The following is a 25,798-nucleotide window of genomic DNA, read 5'->3' as shown; positions in this document are numbered from 1 at the left end:
ATGTTAGTGCTCATGCACTATAATGAATTTCAGTTAGCCAAACGAAATGTCTCCCTTTAATAGGAGTGCAATAGAAACATGACTTCATGTTTTTATTATACTTCTATTGTGTTGAAGATATTATGTTTTTATCATGTCAGCCAGGCTAGTCTCAATTACATGTTTTTATCATGTAACCAGACATTTAATTCAATTCATTAGATAGTTCATAACTACTCACCAGCCTTGTTATCCATCTAATACTTTGGAAACATAACCATTCATCATTCTTAGATAAATCATCCTGAGACTGTTTTTACTAATAAGTAAAATAAGTCTTAATTCAATTTATTTCAGTAACAAATGGGGCGTAAGGGTGAAGTGGCAGCAGGGGTGGAAAGAAGTTTTTGCTCTTGACTCCTCTAGCAGGCGCAGCTGGCTTCATGGGCATGTGATGGGTGCAGTTCGTTGCACATGGTTCCCATTCTCAGAGGGGTCTGGTGGTTGGTTTATCACTCTACAATCCTCTTCATGAAATTCTTAAGGTGTTATTTTTCAACATGTGGTTGGCAGAGGGGATTTCCTGGGGGTGTGTTCCTGAAAATTTTGGGATCCAGCAGCAGTGCCCAATGGCACTGGCACTGGTCCCTGGGCACAGCATGCAGGGTGCATAGTGATTGGCCTGGCTACCTGGCATGCACACACAGGATTGAGGGTGCCCGGGGAACCACTGGGCTTAGTGTGTGACCCAGAAGGGACCTGGAACTGTATTGGCAATGAGAACAGTGACAGTAGCAGCAAGGTATCTGTACCTTGTATCTTGGGAAAACAGGGGACCCAGGCAGTGTTGGGAACCATGGGAAGCCAATTTGCCTGTTAATCCCCCAAGAGAGCAACTCCTTGCAGCTTCTGCACAAATATTCCCTAGTTTAGTGTTGGGACAGTAACTCTTGGTGCTTAACCAGTAAACTTTGTCAGTAAATTATTGAAAAATAAATTCACATAGACGTAGACATTGCAATAAAGCATATCAGGAAGTTAGTTGAATTAGAAATTATTCAAGGAGTTTATGGTCTTTGGTTTTGAAAACTGTTGAAATATTCCAAATCATATATCCACAGGCTTACAAAGAAAATTAACTTAAATATTGTAGCATTTGCAGTAAACAGAAAATAACTCTATTGTCATATAAAGCTTGAGATAAACAGATTACTAATAAGAAATAATATGAAAAATTGATTTTCTTATAATGAAGGATATAGCGATAGAATACATAAACACGTTTTGAATTATATACAAATCACGAAGCCACTTTCAGTTTCTTATATAACCTCCACAAATCATAAGAAATGTCAGAGAAAACACTAAAATGCCACTGAATAGCTTTTTATTTAAAATCAAATCCAAATGAATTAAAATTTTAATTAAATTTAGATAATTAAAAATTTAAAAAGGAAAAATAATTATTTAAAAATTAAGTCAAAATTTGTTTTTATTTTAAATCCTTTAATTTAAATAATTTAAATGATTTAAAATTATATAAGCATTTTTAAAAACATTTCATCTGAATTTTAAAATTTAGATAAAACTAAAGAAACTAATTTTTATGAAGAGTTAAATCTTTTCAGAAAAAGTGTTTTGTGAATTATCAGCTCTAGATACCTAAAATTTATCTTATTATTATTATTATTTTTGAGACAAAGTCTTGCTCTATCGCTCAGGCTGGAGTGCAGTGGCGCTATCTCAGCTCACTGCAACGTTCACCTCCTGGGTTCAAGTGATTCTCCTGCCTCAGCCCCCCAAGTAGCTGGGACTACAAGCCTGTGCCACAATGCCTGGCTAATTTTTGCATTTTTAGTAGAGACGGGGTTTCACCATGTTGGCCAGGCTGGTCTCAAACTCCTGGACTCAAGTGATCCAGTCGCCTCGTGCCCAGCCAAATTTATCTTTTAAAATTATATACCTAATTATTTTCAAAGTAATGTATCAGAAATGTATCCCAATATTTTCACAGTCCGTAAAATATTCATAATAGCTCCAGCAACAGTTGGGTCAGCAAAAAGGTTCTTCTTAAAATTAAAAAACACAAGAAATTGCAATGCATTTGCAAGAATGGCTGACATCTTTTTCAATTGTATTGATTGAAAATGAGCTGGCTAAAAGTTTACATTTTTATGATTTAATCAAAAAAGTTGCAGAAATGTGAGTCAGGAAAATCTTATAATCTTTGAGAAGTCCCATTAATAAAGTATGTTTATTGTATTATATGCAATTATGACACTCATTCTTTTTATATTTTATAATTATATATTGTTACTCATATATTATTACTACCCTTGTTATACTTTATAAGTAATAAAATATTGTTAAAGGAAAATGTTTTATACTTTAGTACCTTTGGCAGCACGTTCTTCCTACCCTTTGAATGAAAGGCCCGTTTTCATTGTTCACTGGGCCCGGCAAACTACATAGCTAGTGCTGGACAGCAAGCTTTAGTAAAGAAGTTCCTCTCCAGACGATTTCTCCTTGAATCCTTACTATTCTGTAGATGAAAAATAAAAATGGCATGTATTTATGGTGTACAACATAATGTTTTGATATAAGTATATATTGTTGAATGGCTAATTCTAGCTAATTAACATATCTATTACCTCACGTTTCTCTTTTTTTTTTTTTTTTTGTGGTCAGAACACTTAAAATCCTTTCTCTTAGACAACTTCAAGTATTCAATGCATTGCTATCAGTAAGTACAGTCACCAAGTTGTACAAGGATCTCTTGAACTTATTCCTGCTGTCTAACTGAAATTTTGTATCCTTTGACCATCACCTCTAATCCTCCCCACCCTCAGCCTCTGGTAACCACCATTCTACTCACTGTTTCTATGAATTCAGCCTTTTTAGATTCCACATATAAGTGAGATTATACAGTCTATGTCTTTTTGTGTCTGGTTTATCTCATTTAACATAATGTCCTTTAGGCTCATCCATGTTGCTTTAAATGACAGGATTTCCTTCTTTTGCAAGACTTGAATAGTATTCCATTGCAGGCATATATTTTATACATATATATATATACACATACATACCACATTTTCTTGATCCACTTATCCGTTGATGGATACTTTGGTTGATTCTGTATCTTGGCTATTGTGAATGTTGCAATGAGCATGGGAGTGTAGAGATCTCGTTGACAGGATGATTTCATGTCCTCTGGATATATACCCAGTAATGGGTTGCTGGATCGTATGGTAGTCCTATTTTTGATTTTTGGAGGAACTCCATACCATTTTTCGTAATAGCTGCAGTAATTTACATTTCACCAACAGTGCATGAGGGTTCCCTTTCCTCTGCATCCTTGCCAACACTTATCTTTCATCTTTTTGATAACAGCCATTTGATAACAGGTATGAGATGGAATCCTTACTCTTCTTTTTTTTTTTTTTTTTTTTTTTTTTTTTTAAGACGGACTCTCACACTGTCGCCGAGCCTGGGGTGCAGTGGCGCGATCCTGGCTCACTGCAAGCTCCGCCTCCTGGGTTCACGCCATTCTCCTGCCTCATCCTCCCGAGTAGCTGGAACTACAGGTGCCCGCCACCACGCCCGGTTAAGTTTTTGTGTTTTTAGTAGAGACGGGGTTTCACCGTGTTAGCCAGGACGGTCTGGATCTCCTGACCTCGTGATCCGCCCACCTCGGCCTCCCAAAGTGCTGGGATTACAGGCGTGAGCAACCGCACCCGGCTGGAATCCTTACTCTTTGCAACTTAAACTGACAGGTGATTCGGCCCATTAGAAACAAAAATGTTTCCTGTTTAAGATTATTTATTTCTCTTTCAGTATCCAGAATAACACAAACACCGAATGTGCTTTTGTTTTACCATGAATTATTAGCATGGGTCCTGTCCTCTCGGCCATCTGTTCCTCCTACCTTCCTGCTTTTGGAGATAAGGAGGTCATCTATGGTGAAGCCAGTTCCATGACGTGTGGAACACAAGGTTACTACTTTTAAGAATAATTTTTCATAGCTTTCCTTCAATTTGATACTTTCCCATTGATTTCCAGTTTGTAAGTCTAGCTATTTGACTTCACCCTGAGCGTATCTTGGTCAGCCTGAGTAAACAACGACAAGAGGCTCAGGTGTTCTGGTGGCCTCCAGTTTGAAGTCTGGAAGATGTATGTCTGGACAGCTGTGTGCAAAACCTTCTGTACATGAAGATCAGCATATCCCCAAATGATATAATAAGTAAAACTAGAAGAATAATGAAGAAAAATGACAGGCTCATGGAAGGGAATAAACAAGGTATGCCTCTGGTAAATAACTCCCTGAAGGACTCTTAGAAAAGACTTACTGGTTAATTGAATCAATCCGTCTTCCTTGGGGTGGCAGCACCAAATTTGCAATCTTTTTTGGGAGTTGTTTTATTCCTTTGCAGTACAGTTTAAATTCATAGAATAAGCAGTTAAAATATACCTGTTTTATTATTAAGATGTCACATTATTAAGGTACTTTCATTATAGAAAATGCTCACATTAATTTTAATAACCATTCAGAACATGTAAGAGCATCAACATGTGGTTTGTAAAAGGAATTTTTCTCTCTGAATTTGTCTTACAGAAATTAACTTTTATTATTTTAAAATTTTAAGTGCATTTGCTTCTAAACTCCATAATAATTAAGGATTTTTAAAAAATGATCTTCATTATAAAAATCCACCTTTATCCCTTTTAGGAGGAACTCAGCTTGTCTTTGCTGTCATGGGTAGTCATGTCTCCTAACACTTGTGCAAATTTCAGTGGGAGATGTGATCCTTGAATGTATTATCTAGTTCAAGTTTTGTTGAATTTAAAGTAATAAAATACATGTATGTTTTATGCATTTGGCCCTCACAACCATCAGAATTGCTTCAAGATGCTCGCATATTGTAAACTGGACATCGTATATTAATCACTAGACTTTGTTCTTTCCTTTCTTGGAGTAGGTGGAAGGTAAGCATAAATAAAAGGAAAAGAGCATCGGGCAATGGATCCTAAGCAAAGATTTGCATGTGACAAGAATAATTGGAATTTTACAATGTAAGGATCTTCATGTAAAAGCTTCCTAAGTATAAGTGTTGAGTGCTAAAATTTTACCAAAGGCAGATGAAACATCTGAAGAAGTATTTTCTTGAAGAGTATTGGAAATAATCAACACGAGACTGCTTATGTAATCTTAATCTCTCTAATATTAGTTACATCTAAGTGTATTGTAAATGAAATAACAGAAAAACATATATCCCTGAAATTGAACACATAAGTGTCTTACTAATGTATAAGAACACATCATATCTACATGTTTACATATTGATTTGGATTATGTTTTAAAAAACTATGATATAATAAAATATATTTAACATTGATACTACACTGAACCTGATACATAATAATTCAGAAATATTTTATGATTTAATACTGTTTTAGGGTCTTCCTTATCAAAGTTGATTTGAATTTATAAAACTCAGGTTCAGTTGATAGAGTCTGGAATTTGTTTTATTCTATTCTGACCAGAGTATACATCCTAAAATTTGCTGTGCAGTGGTGAGTTATTTGCATTTTCAGGACACAAGGTAATATTGAATAGTTCCTTAACTGCCTTAGTAGGTTTTATTTTATGGGTTTGAACTATGAATTGGTTTGGATCTCCAAAGTTTGTTCTAAAATGTGACCTGTTTAAAATGAGTTTGTATTTCTGAATTAAAATAGTCTACTCATTATAGTAGAGTGAAATGTATCAGATGTATAGCAGAGGGAAATGTATCAGAGGTTATAATTTTTAACAGTTAACAGATGCAGATTCTGGTTCCACAGGATTTTACCAAACTCACGATCTATTTAATTGAGAACTCCAGAAGAAAGAATCCTTTCTTTACAGTATATATACAGATAGTTGATCTATTAGTTTTGTCCTTTCTATGCAACTACATTGTTGTGTGCATTTCACATCACAGTGTGAAGAAACATCCTGACAGTTATTCACAGTGACTTCAGTGAACACCATATCAGTATACTTTTTACACAGGGGACAAAAGTAAAAGCCAGCTTGATCATTTACAAGGCTTTCACCATGCAGCTGAGACATCAAGGACTACAAGTTGATCTTCAGCTTCTTAAAATACGGCCTCGAAGCCTTTCGTGTCTTCAGTCAGCTCCAGCATTTTGACTGATGGGAGCTGGTGTGTGTCTGTGTGCAGTGGGAGAAAGGACATAATTCTGAACCTGACACAGCCTGCGCCTGGAGCAGCCTGTGCCTGCTGCCCTCAATCCTTTGAGTGCATACAGTCAACCTCATCTGAAACATTGTTTGTACAATCGCTAACGCCAGTGGCTAATCTTTTCTATTTGCCTGCTTTATCCCAACACTGTCTTCTATTGAGGTGAATATCAATATTTGAATAACAATAACAAAAGATTCTGTAATCAAAGTGGAAATAAATGAGTATTTTAGATTATTTTAAATAATTTGGCCTGTAAAAATAAGAAGAAAAACTCTGCCTATAATTTAACCATGATTTTAAAAAATAGTGACCTAACCCTCTGTCAACTATTAGCTTGATGCTAACTCTAAATCCCAGGTAGAAGGTGGGGTGGGGGGAAAGTTCTCCAAATGACAAGTCTATTACAGGCAGTCTTCTAAAAGAACCCTCAGTGTTAGCAGATAATGAAAGTACATGTTACCTATGACTGAGCAGAAATGATGCCATGACCTGGCAATTTCTTTTCACTGCTGACATATCCCTGCACTGCACAAAATATCAGTGTTGCCTTCATGTACATTTAATAGGGTTTCTCTGTCAATGACATAAGCAAATACACCATGAGAAGCAGCAGGGGTTTTCAGGGATGGCTCAGAAACTTAAGCATTTTTCCATTTATTTTTAAAATGCAAATTACACGAGTAAGTCAAAAAAATCACTCTGTTAAAAATACATTCAGAATTAACAAATGCAAAAAAAAGGACACATCAGGATCATAACTCTTGCCTTCTGAATATTAGGTTTATAACAAAAGCTCAGCCTAGAAAAATAGCATTCTTCACCGGATTTTGAGGAGGATACAGCTGTACAACTGTAGATGTTTTCCCAGATATAACCACACTACTGTGCTTACTACTCCCATTAAAGACCTGTCCGCCGATTACTTTTTAGTAGTCAACTACTGTTTTTTAAAATTTTGGTGGTGATGATAGTCGTGATTTGGTGAAAACTTGGCTGTAACTGAAAGCAGGAATATGAGGGCTTATTTTCTGTAGCCATATACATGTACTATAAGGTGAGATGTCACCACAGCATGAACGTACAGTGAAACCTCATTTTAATAGTCACATAAAAAGTCACATTAGAATAGTTTGTGGCATGTATAGTATTTATATTTTAGGAATCAAAGGACAATACATTGGTAAATATTTTTCTCATACATTAAACATGCATGTCACTATAAAAGCGCTTTATGAGGTTTCACTGACATGTTCGTCATTGTTTATTTTATACATGTATGTATGGACAAACATACAACCCACTGAGGAAATTCAAGCATGAGTGCTGGAATCTTTTTTTATAGTTTATGTTCCAATGATAACTCTTTGTTCCTCTATCATTTTCAAATGTTTATGTGTGTGTATATTACAGACATCCATGCAAACACAGTAATGGAACTGGTGTATGTAGATCTGAATGGGCTAAGGTCCAAAGTAGTTTAATCCAATAACTGAAACATCATAGAAACCAAAGAAAAAACTTGCTCCATGCCAATTTCTAACTTCTGAATTTCACTGCACTAAAGAATGGTGTGTTAGTTTCAAAAAATTGAGTTTAATGTCTCAGGTGTATCCAAGAAAAGATACGACTCATCTGAGTTCCTGATAAGCCTGAGCTAATTATGTTTTCCACTAATGAAAACCAAATAATGCTTTAAAATATAGAACAAAATTTCCTAGGAGTTCAGAATATTCCATAAACACATTGACCTACTATTAAGTTTCCAAAGGCATCTTGTTGCCAACTACGTTAACAGCACAGTTTTTTCTGCCACAATAATACAGGAGGATTGAAATACACTCTAACACACAACAGATCCCCCAAATACCACAAAAAGATCTCAAATATTTCACCAAGGTAACTATTGCTCCCCCCACCCACCCAAAAATAATCTTGTACGCTGAAGTTAGAAAAAAAAGTTCACCTACGTAGAGTCTTCAATTTGAATTAGATATAAAAGAGTAAACATAGCTAATACATATTCAGTTGGCCTCTGTTGATAGAAATCCACAGCTGTTTCTGTGTTAGTAAAAGACAATTGTAGATACTTATAAAAGCACCTAGAGTGCAGTAAATAAAATCAGCGAGTTAAGCCATTTCTGCTTTCTGCTTCCAGTAGATTAGTGAGTTTAGTAGATTAATGTTTTACTCTGTCCCATCCCCAACCCCATCAGAAGACCATATTTTAGAATTACAAAGATGACAAATACTGTTATTGTTACTTGTCTCTTTTGGGCCACCAAGGAGGCTCTATGGTAAAGCACTTTGCTGACAGCTGGCACTTTTCTTATATAGACACACTGGAGCTGCTGAGCTATTCAGTCTTGTTCTTTGACATGAAACACACAGGCTTGAACTCATTCAGAATTAATAGCAGTGTGTTAGCCTAAAGGAAGTGACTTGGGGCTGTCTGCACTGAGATTCCTGGGCACACAACATAGGTGGGTTAAGGCAAGTATGTACGGTACAGCCTTTAGGGCAAACAATCTGCCATTTCGGACTTCGGGTACAAGGTCATCATGACATGTTTTGTTTGTTTTTGCAATTACATTGCCTAAGTAGCTGTGTTGCTGTCAAGATGTGTGGAGTGCAGAAGACAGAGCTCCCAAACTAACGTGCCTTGGATGACTTCCCAGCTCACAGAGGCCGACCGGCTGGGCTGCAGAGGAATTAGCAACGGCCAGCAACCGTTGGGCATCAACACATCTCCTTTTGAACTTTCCAAAGGCCTGGGAGAAAGGAGCCTGCTTTCAGGAAATCCAAGATGGGCGTGTCCTGCATATTTGTCTGTTTCAGTTAGAAAGAGGAGGTCAAGTGGAATTGGTGTGTGCGTGCTCACGTGTGTGTGTGCGTGTGCGTGTGTGTGTGTCAGTGTTGTGTGTAGAGGCTTTGCATTTGTTTTGTTAATACGTATATGTATTTAAAGTCGGTTGCTTCTTGCTCTTCATAAAGTGCAGGAGGCCACTGCGAAAAAAGTTCTTTGAAAGGTTCGTGGGCTGACATACTGCGGTCATCTGTATTATTTTGACCTAAGAGAGAGGAAAGATGTTTTCAGTCAAGGGAGAAAGCGACGGGTGCCTATTGCTCACCACCTTCTCTCACCTTTCCAAGCACAAGAGCAAACAAACAAACAAACAAAAAAGAAGCCCAAATTGGGTTTTAAATAGATAATTTTCCTCCTTTTTTTTATTCATTGCAACTGCATGGATCGAGAGGCCAGTTTTGGTCATTTAGAATCTGTTTCCAGGGACAACTGAAATGAATATGTACTTCTACACAATTAGGCTGCCAAAAAGAATGCAATGTTTTCAAATGTTGTCTGATATATTATAGGATATTCTTATATTGCTGGAAGCCCCATCAGATCTCCACTTGCTCTGACAGTCACTTAGGTCCCTGGTAGTCAAAGCAGCTATTTTGTTAAAAACTTAAACTGTAGACATGGGATTTTTTTTTTTTTTTTCTTTTTGACAGAGTCTAGTGCTGTCGCCCAGGCTGGAGTGCAGACATGGGATTTTTCTGTGCAGCAACTTCGTTGCTATTGGTTTGTTTCAACAACATTTACCAAACTGTAAGAAAAATATAATTAATATAATTAAAATCTTTCATTTTTAGATGAGTTATACATACTCTGAAAAATTACAAACCAAGAACAGTCACCCAACTTAAGAGGACTGTCTATTCGTTGTTTGCAAGAACTAAAACACAGCTGTGACTGTAGGTCAGCAGTGTTTTCAAAGCTTTGTCCGGGATCTTGGCCACAGAAGATTTGCTGGGAACAGCGGGAGCCCCACAGCTAAAAGTGCATATTGCTTTTCAACACTTGTTTTCCTTCCAAGGAACAGCTTTTGTTTCCGTTTGCTATATAATATTGTTAGGGTGTTTGAACTGGCCCCTGAAGTTAAATTACTCTTACTTTACAAGACATATTTATGGCAGGTTGACAGAAGGTACACGCTAAATGATAAAGACATAGGAGATGCTAAGTTCTCTGCCTCTCAGTAGGGGATGAGGTTTATAGGTGTGTCAGTTTTGGTTTTTCACTAGATTTTGAATAAGCAGTGGCTCTCAGATGATTGGTTTTGGGGGCTATGAAGTTGAAAAGGCCCTTCATTTAACAGTGTATAATGTAAAATAAAAAAGAAATAAACAGAATGCAGAAAAGGGAGAGAGGCACAGCCGTGTATGGAAATGTGGCAGCTAAGTTAGTGTTGAGAATACAAACAAGCCAATTAAAAATCAGAATGTAATACCAGGTCAAACTCACAGTCTATTTAAGAATTTGGAAAGAACACTGACTGAAGGGGTCAGGAAAACCTGCAGATAAGCATGGCTGCACCACTAACAAGTTGTGTGACTTTTGTTTTCCTTTTTTTGGGTTGAGTTTCCTCATCTGTAAAATAAAACCTTACTGTTCTGGGTCCAAGGTCTCCTATGGGATATTTTGTGGAAGGGATGATTGGAGTATTTTGACTAGTAATTTTTAAATATACCTTAAGTATACAAAACTTCCTAAATCTGAATTCCATTAAACATTTCATGACCAGTGAGACTTGAAAGCTCTGATACACTTTTACCACTGTCATGCAGGAAAGAGGAAAACAATATATTTTTTATAACTTTTAATTGACATTTAAAGTGCTCTGTGTAACAAAACCATGGGAAGTTTTGTCCTCATGGAATTTAATTCTGGACAAAGATATCTATCTTTGTAGAGTCTCTTCTTTAAAGCCCATTAGAATTATAACTGCTTGATTTGAATTTAATAAATTAAATTGCATATAACTAGCATTCTCATGTTTATCTTTAGATAAGAGATTACATCTAATTTATTAGAGTTTGATAATATTTATTGATCACTCATATTGGCCAATACAATAAAATATTATGTAATAATATTAGTAGCAAGCAATTACAAACCTTCTAGATATTTTATTCTTTCTTTCTTTCTTTTTTTTTTTTTTTTGAGACAGAACCTCGCTTTGTCACCCAGGCTGGAGTGCAGTGGCATAATCTTGGCTCACTGCAACCTCTGCCTCCCAGGTTCCACAGATTCTCCTGCCTCAGCCTCCCAAGTAACTGGGATTACAGGTGTGCACCACCACACCTGGCTAATTTTTGTATTTTTAGTAGAGATGGGGTTTCACCATGTTGGCTAGGCTGGTCTCAAACTCCTGACCTCAGGTGATCCACCCGCCTCAGCCTCCCAAAGTGCTAGGATTACAGGCATGAACCACTGTGCCCAGCCATATTCTACTCTTGAGCACAAATATGTTGATCCATGTTACCTGAGTTGATATTATACATCAGCAGTCCTCAAACTTTTTGGCACCAGAGACTGGTTTTGTGGAAGACAATTTTCCCATAGCCCAGGGTTGGGGGGAATGGTTTTAGGATGAAACTGTTCCATCTCAGATCATCAGGCATTAGATTCTCATAAGGATCACAAAACCTAGATCCCTCACACATGCAGTTCACAATAAGGTTCCCACTGCTATGAGAATCTAATGCTGCTCCTAATCAGACAGGAGGCAGAGCTTAGGCAATAATGCTCCCTCACCTGCTGCTCACCTCCTGTTCTGTGCTCAGCTCCTAACAGGCCATGGGCCAGGACTATTCACGGCCCAGAAGACTGCTGTTATATATAATATACCATTTACAGAGGAGATCTTTTTGGGGTGACTTATAGTATATGTTACTTCTGACTTGATACAGCCTTTTCATGAGTGACGTTTATTAACATAAGCATTATTCTACCACTATGAATTATGTTTATTAAGCACTTACTATGTGACATGTCCTGTGTTTCATGTGCTTTAAATATATATTCTTTCGTATAATTTCAGAGCAATCAGATAAAGTCTGTATGCTAGCTCTATTTTGCAGGTGAGGAAACTTAGGCTTGGTAAAATTAAATAGAGTTATTCAAACAAAGTTACATGCCCATGGTCACAGGGAATTTAATCTCAGACAATATGCCTTCAGTAGGTCATCTTAACCACTACTCCTGATTGCTCTACCTTTTTAAATAGAACACTTTAGAGAATGTTACATAAAATATTGAGAAGAATGGTAAGGAGTGTCAAGGATTGATCATGTTTTATTGTTTTTGTAGCTATCAAGAATCTTTCTGGGGGGATAGGGAAGGTTTGGCATGCATAGCAAACAACTGTAATACATGGTGAAAGAAATAAAAGAGATATTAGAGGAGAAAAGATTAAGAAATGCTTCATAAAGGAATATATCAAGAAAATTCAAAGGATAGTGGGGTTTCAAAGAGTGGAATTTGGAAAAAAGATGATGTTTGGTGTCTAGAGAATAGCATGAACAATTGGAAAAATACATATATTTGGATAAGGCAAGAGTTCTACTTTGGCTAGAAAAAAATGGCTAAGGGGAGCTGTCAGACTGTTTATGCTCTCAGTAGATTATAAACTTCAGGAGGACAGGGCTAGTTCTTATTCATTACTACATTTTCCTAATATATCCAGCATCATCTGCATAGGGTTGGGACTCAAAGGTTATTAAGAATTGATGATAAGAGATACTGTTTCAACAGGAGGTAATAGGGACTCCTTGATAGCTTTGAAGCAGGGAAGTGAAATCATCAGCGCAGTACTTTAGGATGATTAATTTGGCAGCCATATGGAGGATACATTGGAGGTTCTGAAATAAGGAAGAGACCGAAAAACTTAACAGGTCATACATTGCATGAATTAGGGCAGTGGTTGTGGGGATGTAAAAGAGGAAATGTGCAATACACTGTTTATAGACACAATGCTTTGAATGAAGCAAAAGTTTGGTTGACTTCTTAACTGCTGGAGTCTGTTTTGTGGGTGCTATTAGCAAAAGATTTCAGAGAACTACAAGTGACACAAAGAAAAAGGCAGGCACAGTGCAAGATTATTCCTTTTTAAAAGAGAAGCTGAAAAGAGGGATGTTTAAAGATTAATTTCTTTGGAGGAGCAGTACTTACTCCCCAACTCCATTTATTATCCTACACACTAAAGATATTAAAAGGTAAAATGATTCAATGGTGGAGGACAACGACAACAAACACATATCTTCAAAGAGAAGTTCACATTTTAAAATGAATTGGAATCTTACTTTCTATTTTGATCTTCGCTTGCAATTCAGCATATCACTTGATGCTGATATATAGAATTTGTTATCAGTTGTTATCCAAGGGAATTTGCCTAAACACAGATATAAAAATCAGGCTCTGATTGTATGTCTGCTCTCTTGAGTGCTAGAGTTAAGGGTTCGATAAGTTTCAGTGTTAATGTTCCAGTCATTTTCACTTTTACATCAGAAAAATGATAGAGAAAGTGTATTACTCAGTTTTTTATTTTTTTAACACTACATATAACTTGGGTGAACCTATTATTTATCATCTAAATGAGAACTCTTTTGAGAATAATAATTATGCCAGGACAACCACTGTAAACTGAAACCAGAACATGAGGTTTATACATAATTACATATAACTGCCTACATTGTTATATAATTTTCAAAAAATACAACTTTTTGGCAACTCAAAGAAGTGGTAGATAATTAACATAGGCTTTCGAGCCATGTAGGTGATACTTATGTAAGACTAAAGGTAACTTTAGAAAAGACATTTCTTATAAGCCAAATAAGAAAAATTCATGGAAAAATGTTATTGAAACTATCCCACTCAAAACAATATGAATAGAAAAAATACTGGAAATATATAACTGAACGAAAGCTGCATGCCATTGATTTTGTATCATGATACAGTTACTTGATTATCTTTAGTACCCCAGAAGAACACCTTCCAAGTAAAATACTTACATGTACATAGGCTGTAGTTGTAAATGAGATGTCTTCTGAGGCCCTTGATAGCCATAAGAGTCAAAGCCACCTATGAAATCAACTGAAAAGGGACAATTGTCTTCATTAGTCAGCTTTTCAGAAGAGATAAACATCCTTGATTGATCAAGGCCCCCCACAGATTACTAATAAACCTTTTATTAGTAATAATCTATTAAACTTTTAAAAGTAATTGCTAAGAAAAAAGAAATGGAAGAAATGATCGTTCCTTCAAGGTAGTGATTCCGCTGCCTCCCTCCCCCACCACTCATTGTAAGATTCAATTATTGCTTTACAAGAATCTATTGACTTGGTAGAAAAAATGACATACTATTTTCAAACAACCAAGACCTAATTGGAGTAATAGAGTTCATTTACACAATGGAGATGCTATATGCCTTTTTGGTTAGTGTAGATTTTTTGTGACATGCTACAAAATCTTATAGCATATAAATACAAATAATGACCACTCAAGTGCATGTATCTATCAGCAATTGCAGCGCTAGTAATAATGTTACATGTTATAGTTATCAAGCACAAGGTACTATGGTGGAGGTCATGTAAATTAACTCAACATTGCTGCCCCTGCCAAATGTGGTTTACGATCTGAAACAATCAGAGGTAAACATGTGGAACAGTTTAACCAAATATTCAGATTCAATATATACTTAGCTATGTAAGATACAACAAGATATAATAAGAGTTACTGTGGCAGATTATATTTTCCAAATGGCAGCAAGAGTATCTCCTATTTTACATGCTTTTACAATATGACTTTGACATTCCTCCCATACCATGGTTTGAGTATGTCTCTTCCTCTTGAACATGGGTAGACCTTTCTGGCAGCTTTGACTATGCTATAAATGACACTATGGGGATTCTAAGGCTAGATCATAAGAGTATCATGCACTTTTCTCTTGCTCTTTTGGGATGTTCTCTCTTGGAACACAGCCATGATGCCACAAGGAAGTCCAAGCTAGCCCGCATGGAGAGATCAATGAAGGACCAATGGATAAGTGTTTCAGTAACAATACAACTAACGTATCAGCTGATAGCCAGCATCCAAACCCAGGTGTGGGAAATAAAACACCTCTAAATCAGGGGTGTCTTTTGGCTTTCCTGGGCCACATTGGAAGAACTGTCTTGGGTCACACATAAAATACACTAATACTAACGATAGCTGGTGAGCTAAAAAAAATGCCAAAAAATGTCACAATGTTTTAAGAAAGTTTACAGATTTGTTTTAGGATGCATTCAAAGCTGTCCTGGGCCGCATATGGTCTGTGGGCTGTGGGTCAGACAAGTTTCCTTCAAATGATTCTAGACCCTCACTGTTGAGTCAGTTCAGTCTTGGTATCTTCCCAGCTCAGGTTTCTGACATCAGACAACAGAGGTAAGCCATCCCCTCTGTGCCTGTCTGAGTTATTAACCCACAGAACCTATGAGCATAATAAATGGTTGCTTTATACCACTAAGTTTTGGCAGCAATGGTAACTGGAACAGTCAAGTCTAAAAGTACTGTGAAAAACTTTAGTTTTTGTTTTTTCTTTTTCATTTGTGAATAAAGAGGTTTTAGAGTGGGGATAAAAGAAACAAAAGAACACAAGGCCAACAAAATAAGAGAAAGGAGAAAGAAAGTCAAATAGAGATAAACAGAATGCCCTAGGACACCCATTCCTTTTTTCCAGCATCTCCTTCTATTGGCTTACTTTGTCTAGTTATTCTCTTACTAATATTTGGGGTGCTACAGACAGAAACTGAAGCAGGGTGCAAAGTAACATAAAGTCCATGACGTCTGTGTAGTGGGGAAATCCTTTGTTTTCTCTTACAAAAAGACCTTATTTTTTTAAAATCAGTTTTAGGTTCACAGAAAAATGGAGCAGAAAGTACAGATAATTCCTGTATATTTCCTGCCCCGATACAAACATAACATCTTCCACTATCAATACCCTACACTAGAATGGTACATTTATTACAATCAGTGAACCTACACTGACACATCGTCATCATCCGAAGTCCATAGTTTACATGAATGTTTATTCTTGGTGATGTACATTTTATGGGTTTTGATAAATGCGTGACATGAATCTACCGTTAGAGTATCATAATAGTTTCACTGCCCTAAAATTCCCCTGTGCTCCTTCTAATCATCCCTTCCTCCCCTAACCCCTGGCAATCACTGATCTTTTCTCTGTCTTTATAATTTTTCCTTCTACAGAATGTCATGTCATTGGACTCACACAGCATGTAGCCCTTTCTGGCTGGCTTCTTTCACCTAGTAATATGCATTTAAGATTCCACCAGGACTTTTCATGACTTGATAGTGCATTTCTTTTCGCATGGGAAACCCTTTTACCGAGGCAGAATGTCTCTTCTCATCCAAAGTGGAATGGTATAATGACAAAAACAGAGACCCTGATATTAGAAGGACCAGGGTTTAATTCTGCTTTTCCCTTTGCCAGCTATGTGACCTTGGATAAACAACTTAACATCTCTTAAAATAGGAATTATCATATTTATCTCATACAATTGGTATGAGGATAAAGTAAGGAGTGTAGAGTCCTGGATGAGACATATGGTGTAAAAGAAGAAAATTAAGAGCCCCTCAAAAAATTCAAGATTTCTTTATAATTCTAAGCCATTCAGCATAGCAGAAAGAGAAGACAGAAAATTCTTAATTTGGGACAACTATAGAACCATAGCAAGTATTTTACAGGAAATGGATCAAAAGAGTGTGATCCTCTTTTGTCTTCTACATTGTACCTTGGCTAATACAAACAGTACCAGAAGAACTATGTAATAATTACACAATGACTCTATTTAAAGTTTGCACTTAAAAAAATTATTGACTGGGTGCAGTGGCTCATGCCTGTAATCCCAGCACTTTGGGAGGCCGAGGCGAATGGGTCACCTAAGGTCAGCAGTTCAAGACCAGCCTGGCCAACATGGTGAAACCCGTCTCTACTAAAAATACAAAAATTAGTTGGGCATGATGGCTCGCGTCTGTAATCCCAGCTACTCGGGAGGCTCAGGAGAATTGCTTGAACTCCGGAGGCAGAAGTTGCAGTGAGCCGAGATCATGCCATTGCACTCCAGCTGGGTGACAAGAGGGAAACTCTGTCTCAAAAAAATATATATATATAGTTTAAGACTGGGGATTTGTTGCAGATAGTGTCTAAATTTCTGTTTATCTGGAAGGGCTGTTGTTGACGATGAGACTAAATTAATGACTAGCTTTCTAAGAGGTATTCACCGAGTTAGAGCTTCACTGCTCTGAGCGTCTCTCTTAGTAAGATGGTCTCTACCATAGTGGTGGAGAGTGGGTTACAATAGATCAAGATCATGGCAGACAGAAACAGTAAGGTCTCCACTGAAATTGAGATCCAAGTCAAACTCAGGTTTATTAGTATTTTTATTGCTACTGCTGTTGTTGTTATTATCATTGTGTTTGTTTTGAATAATTTAATTCACTTGTTTACAGGGATTTAGGAGGGATGGCAGAAAAAAAAAAAGAAAAAAAAACAGATGATAATTATGAACCAAAGATCTTCGGATGAACCAAGGGATAATGTGAAGAAAACAAGATGAATCTTCAAGCCCAATGGATAGAATTAGGACCAAAAATGGAAAGCAAAGCTTGAGTCAGAAGCAATGTAGACCTTCCAAAGACATGAGAAAAGACCAAGAGGGAAATGAGGGTGTCCTGAGTCTGTGGTGCGAACGGAGCTTGAGTGGCCTGGGGCTTGCTCTTATTAACCATGATCTGTATGCTGTGCAGGTGGAGAGAGATGGCTTACAACTCCCAGATTAGGGAGGACAGCACTAAAGCTCTGATGGAAGGACTGTGATCATTCTGATTATTCGGACCATGCTGATGGCCTGGGTATGGAAGAAGTTCCAACAGAAGGTGACCCAGAACCAAGATGAGAAAAGAAGCAGCTCTGAATGTAACCAGGCTGGATTTTTACCATTTCACTTGTGAGGGGGCATTCAAATTTAAATCAGGAGCAGAGGGCATATTTTCTATAGTTTATTTTACCTACATGCTCGAGTTCACAGCCGAGGAGACGGTGTACAGCAAATTTTCATGTGCACTTCTTCTCAGAAATTGTTTGGATGTCTTCCTAAAGACCCCAGAGAGAGGAATAGGAATCAACTGGATCCAACCACCCATTATAGTTAAGATTGTGGGGGTCAGCACAGGGAGACTTGATTCTTCTCACCTTTTATAGAAGGGTTCTTCAACCACATATGGAACTTTCTGGGGTGCCATGTAGATAGACAGAGAGGTAGAGGTATTTTTTTTCCTCTCAAAAATGGAATTAGTGGGGTTAGCTTACATTTTTAAGATATCCTTAATACCACTTTGTTCTGTTTTCAGTTTCTTTTATATAATGACATTTATTCAGGCTCTAAAGAGACTACTGCATATTCTAAAACTTTTCTGAGCAATAAGGGTCATAAAACATTTGACAGATTTTTGTCCAAGTAATTTAGATGGCAGCTAGATGTTTGGGTCATAACTTATCTCTGCATTATTTAGAAAAGAGTAACTTGTATCAATCAAGAATCTCCTTACATCCTTAAAAATAAACTAAATTCCCCCAAATTGCAAAATACTTAATAGTTCATGAAGCCCTTTCAAGTGATATCATTTATCTTCACAAAATTACTTTGAGGTTGGTAAGAATAATTATCTTAATTTTACAAATCAATACAGATTTATTGAGTTTTATCCTGAGGCCACACAACATCTGAGGATGAGAGTAGAAACCAGGTATTCTATTTCCTTTGTACGTATATTGAAAAAGAGATTTCTGCATTTGACTTATGCCATTCTAGTACATTTTTCGAATGTTATCTACAGTGATCAAAAGCATCAAATCACATTTTTATGTTCTTTCTAAGTTATTAATTTAACAAAAGTCTTAAGTTCTTGCTTTGAGTTCCCCTTTTGTTATTTGTTCTCCAGCATCTTTTACTCTGTTCTTTTGAGAAAATTTGCTCTTTATCTTCTTCCCATCTAATACTGTAATAATCTACAGTATTAGATTATTCTTTGATTTAATATTGTAGAAATATTTGGATGTAAACAATGACTTATCAGAAACTACCTTTGCTGAATTTGCCAGTGATAGTCGCCAATGTGGTATTTTGGGCTTTTTTTGGTAATGTATCTTTAAGAGGGTAGCATCCTTCAAGGTTTAGTTCACGTGCTCTGTGTCTGATAATTTATACAGGACACCAAATATGCATTTAAGCCATCCTTTCTTCTGAAAATTATTTATATTCTCATCCCCATCTTGTAGGACTGATAACGGTGATGATTTTTAAAGTTATGAGAGATGTTTTCTTTCATGCGACTTGGCATATTGTCTGTGTAACTTCAATACTTAACAGAAAATGTGAAAGACAGACAGGAAGTACTAAAAGCCTGAATTAGAATTAGGAGAATGAGAAAGGAAAGATGTCAATGAATTTGAGATGAATGGACAAAGAGGTAGAAAACATAGTTCATGGCAAGTTTTTGAAGATGGGGGAAAGGAGGAAAAGAAAAGGTTCAAAGTTGAGTCTCAGAAATTCGTTTGCCAGGGGCATATTGCCGCTTTTAAAGAAAAAAAAAAGTGTCAAAAGGGAGTTGATGTTTGGCTTTCTTTTGGAAATGTAGTATTTAAGTTACAAGTGGTACATCTAAGTGAGGAGATGCTTGGGAAAAGGGAAATGTAACTCTAATTAGTGCAAGGGAAATTGGGGACTTGCTGGGATGTTAGAGATGAATTTCTTTCTCCTCACTCAGCTTTATTTTGCTTCATTGCAACCTATTTCTACCTGATATATAAATCTGCTTGCTTATTTGTTGATTTCCTCCACTACCATAATACAAGCTACAAGAGATTTACTGCTTTCTACTGTTTACCACGCTAGCCTCAGAACCCAGAACAGTGTCTGGCTCATAGAAGACACTCAATAGGTATTTACCAAATAAACTCTTACACCCTTTAGGCTGTAAAGGAAAATAAGGCAATTGATCAGAGCATGGAAGATGCTAGAAAAACTTCCAAGTGAAATTTGGCTGACTGCCAAGGCCTTGAATGGTATAATAAAGACTTTTTATAGACAATCTACAATGTTGTTGCCTGGTGCTGTGAGATACACAACAGAAACTTTTTGGATACCAGTAGGAAGAAACCACCACTACATCCTCTTTGGCCAAGAGGAGTGGAAGGAAAGAAGTTAGGACATGCATTCGCATCAAAAGGACTCCAGTGAGACGGTCATTCATTGATGAATGCTATTGAGTGTTACAAATCTTGGTAATTGGTAGGAAGAACATTGTTTTCCTTCTGGCCAGTTTATAGAACCCTAAACAGAGGCACACGACTGGACTGAAGGTGAAAAAAAAAGGTACTTTCTTAATCTCTGCCTTTTTGGAGGGATTTGCCTTTGGTTCTCTGAAGACAACTCAGGAATTTTTTTTTTTTTTTTAAGAGCTATACTGAGGTATAATTGACATGCAAAACACTGCACATATTTAATGTGTACAATTTGATAAGTTTGGACCTGTGCATACCTGTGAAACCTTTACCACAATCAAGGTAATAACATATCCATCACCTCCAAAAGACAACTTAGAATGCTATCATTTTCTTTGCAAGTGTATTTTCTTTTTGCCTTCATTTTCTTATCTACAGTGTGGGTATGTTCACATCTATTGACGTATGGGTGGGGGCAGTAGATGTACTGTAACAATTGCAGGTGCAATCATTTTAAATTTGTTAAGTGCCATATCAATTTAATAACTATGATTTAATAATATTAATGATAGTGGAATTTAGAAATTACCAAGTAAGATAAAAAAGCTTTTTGAATAAATATTCTTTGTGACATATATTTCCTGTTGTGAGCCTCTCTTTTATTTAAACCTTTTAATCCTGAACACTGAGTTCAGCAAACTTAAAACTGTTTTATTAAATACATGTTGGCAATGAGGTATTGTAATATAAAATTATTCCTTGGTTATTACTGACAAAGCCACTATTCAACATACTCCCTTTTGGAGACAGAGCTGTAAAAAACCATGAAGGGAAAATTTAAAAGGCAGTTCATAGGAAGCTAAGCCTAAATATTTAGAATAACTCATTGAAAGACACTAAAATGTTTGAGGTCTTTCAGTGAGTTTTTCTAAATATAAACAAAATTAATAGGGCCTGTGAAAATAGAGCATCTTTCCATTATTTCCATAGGTATAAATTCCAAGGGTACTTAGCTCTAGTAATACAAAAGAAACATAAAACATATCCAACCTCAAGCCAAATTGAAAAGAACCACTTTTTTCCCACTAAGCTCTAGTTGGTGGCAGGAATTCAAGCTGACCGTGTGAGCTTGAGGTGTTCGGTCTGGGCTAAAATCTCTGGATGGAGTCTGAGCTATTTCTTTTTTCCTGATAAGGAAATCACAGTCCTTTATAGGAAGAGGTATTTTAGCCTGTTGTTGCCTGAAAGGTCACTAAAGTGTTACACCACAGAAGGTTTCTAGCAGGCAAAGCACATGTGGAATGAAATTAGACTTATTAGCTAAATCACCGCAGATGCTTTGCTTCCTAACCTTGTTCATCAAATATGTTTTCTCAGGGTTTTTAGTGCCTTATTTTTCAGTTTCCTTCTTACTTGTGTCAGAAACAGATCTTTAATATTTGAAACTTGGTAACACATTCACACATGCTAAACAATGAAAGTGAAAAGCAATAGGTATAATAGTATCATAATAAATAAAGTATATCGTCAGTTGAAAAATCACTTTAAGCTTTTGGTTCTAAAGGCCTAATAAAAAATGAAATATAAGTTCCACTTGATAAACTATTTTGTGTTGTTTTTATTGTTCATATCTGCTACTTCTCAGTGAGCGCAGTGCCTTAGGTGAGATTTTAAGAAACACATGATGGTTTTCTGCTGAGACTCGGATCTTTTTATCAAGTAATCTTTTAATAATATAATGCCAGTACTTGATATGTCATAATGCCACTACTTGATACACCATCGTAGAATCTGTTTGGTAGCATCAAGATGGGGGGATTTGGAGTCAGAAGACCTGTGCTCCAGTTGTGCCTTTACTTCTTCCCAGCATTGGACCTATAATTAGGTCACAATTGCTCTGAGCCTTAATTTCTTCCTCTGTAAAGTGAGGATAATAAAGCAATTTCAGCTTCGAAGGGTTATTGAGAGAATCAGGTGTCATATGTATGTAATACGTAGAAGCATGTATATTAAAAATACACTATGAATAGGATTGGGATCTCGTCTCTTTTCAAAAAGGATTTATACAAAAGGAATGATTGGAATTATGCTTTAAAATGCACATTTAGGCTCTTTACTGAGATAATTAGCATTTCCAAGGGTAGGAGAATAGATGGAAGAAGGCTCAAACGAGAGAATTTTGTATTAGAATTTACTAAAATTTTGTATAGGGTGACAAAAGTGTAGACGACATCCACAGAAGCCGAGGAGACCAGAGGGGGGGTCTATGGAGAGCCTTCAAATGCCCACTTAGTTAGTTAATTGTGATTTGACAAGCAACAGGAATAGCCTGTGTGACATAATGCAGAAGAAAAATAAATTAATTTATATTTTTACAAAATTACACAGAACTGAATTTCCATGTTTCAAATCCTTTTGGAAATGGCCTTGTATATTATCAGAAAGAACACAAATAATTTGGGGCTGGCCTTGTCTGTGGTCTATGAGGCTTTGCCGCATATGTGGGCAAAAGGAACTGTCCAATGAATGGTCAAGAATGAAGACCCTGAGAGCTCAGTGTCCTGGATCAGGCAAAATGACAGGCCAAATCTTGGTGGATGAATTACTTTGTAGAGGAGAAGCTTACCTGTTCTTCTCAGGTTTGGGCAGGGTTGCAAGAAGACAAAAGAATAATTGCCAGTAGAGGGCAGGGTTGCAAGAAGACAAAAGAAAATTGCCAGTAGAGGGCAGGGTTGCAAGAAGACAAAAGAGTAATTGCCAGTAGAGATTTGTTGAGGTTCTTGAGGGAAAATCAAAGAAGTTTCTGTTTGATAGATTTGACGTTTTCAGATTTCAGTACTTGGTTTAAGGATCCTGGAAAGGTGTGGAACAGGTCGCATGGCCAGAGTGCCGCTTTGTCAAATGCAGATGAATGAAAGCATGGTTGAGTGGGAGACAACACCCAGCTGAGTGTAGCAAGTACACATTTGCTGTTGGGTTTAGTTACTTTCTCCAGCAATGAGCAACCACCCAGGATTAGAAGTGGAGAAATTGAATCTGGGCATTGTCAGGAACAGATGTTGAAAATCCAAGCATAAAGGATGTACAAGCAAGGAAGGAAACCAAGGATGCTGACAAGAACACTGCTGCCTTTGCTAATCCTGGAGATAGATAATGAGTAGGAAGATCCAAAGCATGAGAAAAACATAGGTTCAGGTGGAGGGAAGCTTCCAAATAAGGGTGAAGAAAACTTTCCAAGAGGGAGGCAGGAGAATAAGGAAAAAGAATAGATAGGTGTTTACAGTCAGGCAGAAAATTTCAGAACTGGGCATCTTAGAGACGCCTCTTTCCACCATAATGAAGGTGATCCATGATGAAGGGAATGAAGGTGGCAGGTGAAGGGAGTAGTGATGAGATGAGAACTAACAGCGTGGAGAAACTATAAAGCTAGAGTCAGAAAATTATGAATCCGATACCTTTTGAGGCGTTCAGTAAATGTAGAGAAGCACGTAATGAAGATTATGATGAAATAACTAAGGCAGCTTCACCTTAAATGTGCCTGGGCTCACTTTGTGCCATGCCATTTGGATGGATTAGATTTTCCCGTCTTTATTTTGTTTTCCCCTGTTAGAATTGCTTTCAATTATATACGACATGTCTTTCAGATGAAATTGGAAGGAGCAGTTATTACAAGCTATAGGTGAGCTCTTTAGACATGATTGGGTATGTCTTCTCAGCTGACATCCAGAATATATTTAGAATCCACAGCCCATTTAAATGCAGGAGTTTTAATTAGGGTTGTGGGTACATTAACATATGCATATTTAGGGAAATAAAAAATAAAACATGCGTGCTGTAATTACCTATTAGAGACATATTCTTTACCTTGTAATCTTTGCTAACATAATCTTTGTATCATTTTACAACCTCCAGAAATGAAAATCACAAAACTCCTGAGCCTAAATTAATCATCTCCTTAGAACAACAGTAGCAACTTCAGGAAAAAGAATGTCCCACAGTTACTCTAACATTTTTATTGGTATTTGGGAAAGCTGAAACTAGATTTCCTATATCGAGTTCATTAAAAGAACTTAAGATCATTCCTGTGTGACTTATGGTGTACCTTTGGTCAATATCGATCCAAAAAGTAGTGCCTTTTAAAAAAGGCATGCCTGTCTTTGTTAAGTTCTACATAGTCCTCTAATTTATCCCTTAGGTTTCAGCTGAATCATCATGTCTTCAGTGAAGAATTTCCTTATCTTCTAAACTGCATGAGTTCTTCTTGGGATCATTCCCATGGCACCTCCATCCCCTTTCCTTGTGTGAACTTTCATCACGCTTTACTATAATTTCTCTTTCTCTTGTAAATTGTGTGATGGATTGTAGGCACCATAAAGGCAAAGATGGTATTTGTTTGGTTCCCTGCTTTATCCCTAGTGACAACACATAGCCTACCACCCAGTAGTTGCTCAATAAATATTTGTTAAAAGAATCTGTCTCAGGTATCGCAGTGAAGTGACATGGAAAGTATTCTTTGAATCTTGACATCGATGTTCTGCTCTCAGTTCTGCCTCTAAATGATTGTTTAACTTTGAGCAAATCAATTTGATTGTCCCTTTCCTTAACTGTAAAATTAGGGGATTACAGTAGGTGACCACTAATACTGTTCATAACTTTATGATTATACACAATTCCATATTTCTGGGATTAGTTCACACAGGAATGTTAGCAATATGATATTTAAAATGAGCAAATCCACAAAGGCAAAATGAATGGAAAAAATTAGTGCAAAGGAGTTATTTCCAACTGCTTGTTACTATTATGCACTGATTTTACTAAGTGAGTTTCCAGAAAGATTAGTTGCTGAAAATGGAAATTGGAAATTGAGGCATGAATGGGAAAACAGAATGATGAAAAAGTTGGGGACTTGGAGAAGAGAGGCAGGTTGACGGGTTTGGAGCCAACAGAAATACTGTCCCCTGTTCCATTTAATTCAATGGTGAAGGTGTATGGATGTGTGATTATGTGCTTCCCTTTGCAGTGCCACATTTGGGAATTCCTTTAACATCAGCTTCATTAGTTACAAAGGCAGCAATCCATATCCAATTTTCATTTTGTAGCAGGATTGTTAATGTATAAACTACACTCTTTGTTGAAAACATTTGCAATTAATCCTATAAACAAACAAACAAACAAACAAACAAGCAAGTGCAAATGTTACACTGTCTGCCCCTGCCAACCCCGCTGACTCTGAGGTCTGGTCACCATTTATTATACTCAAAAATGAATTGAAATTCCCACTTTGGCCCTAACCTAATTTTCAAGTGATAATAGGCATGGATTCCCAGAAGCACTCTATGCCTCTTGATAGTAACATCCTAATTTCCTTTCCCGGTAAACGTTTTAAGTAAGATTTTAGCACCAAAGGAAATTAAACTTTAAATTAATCGTAATTATAAAATGCCA

At 36.8% G+C, this 25,798-nt stretch overlaps 1 protein-coding gene across 4 annotated transcripts in view; it reads right to left on the bottom strand.

The window, feature by feature from the left end:
* Positions 1-6,865: 6,865 nt before the first annotated feature.
* NKAIN2 (sodium/potassium transporting ATPase interacting 2) overlaps positions 6,866-25,798 on the bottom strand; it is a 1,025,502-nt gene continuing 1,006,569 nt past the window's right edge. For all 4 annotated transcript variants that reach the window (XM_023230729.1, XM_023230731.1, XM_023230730.1 and 1 more), the window contains 2 exons: positions 14,082-14,163; positions 6,866-9,295 (listed from right to left, as the gene is read on the bottom strand). In XM_023230729.1, the coding sequence (XP_023086497.1) occupies positions 9,286-9,295; positions 14,082-14,163 (92 nt within the window). In that variant the 3' untranslated portion in view covers positions 6,866-9,285. The remainder of the gene's footprint in view (positions 9,296-14,081; positions 14,164-25,798) is intronic.

This window comes from Piliocolobus tephrosceles, chromosome 5 (assembly GCF_002776525.5).
Source record: "Piliocolobus tephrosceles isolate RC106 chromosome 5, ASM277652v3, whole genome shotgun sequence".
In the NCBI taxonomy this organism is placed as follows: Eukaryota; Metazoa; Chordata; class Mammalia; order Primates; family Cercopithecidae; genus Piliocolobus; species Piliocolobus tephrosceles.
The sequence above is the reverse complement of the archived record's forward strand: the minus strand, read 5'-3'. Positions and strand labels throughout refer to the sequence as shown.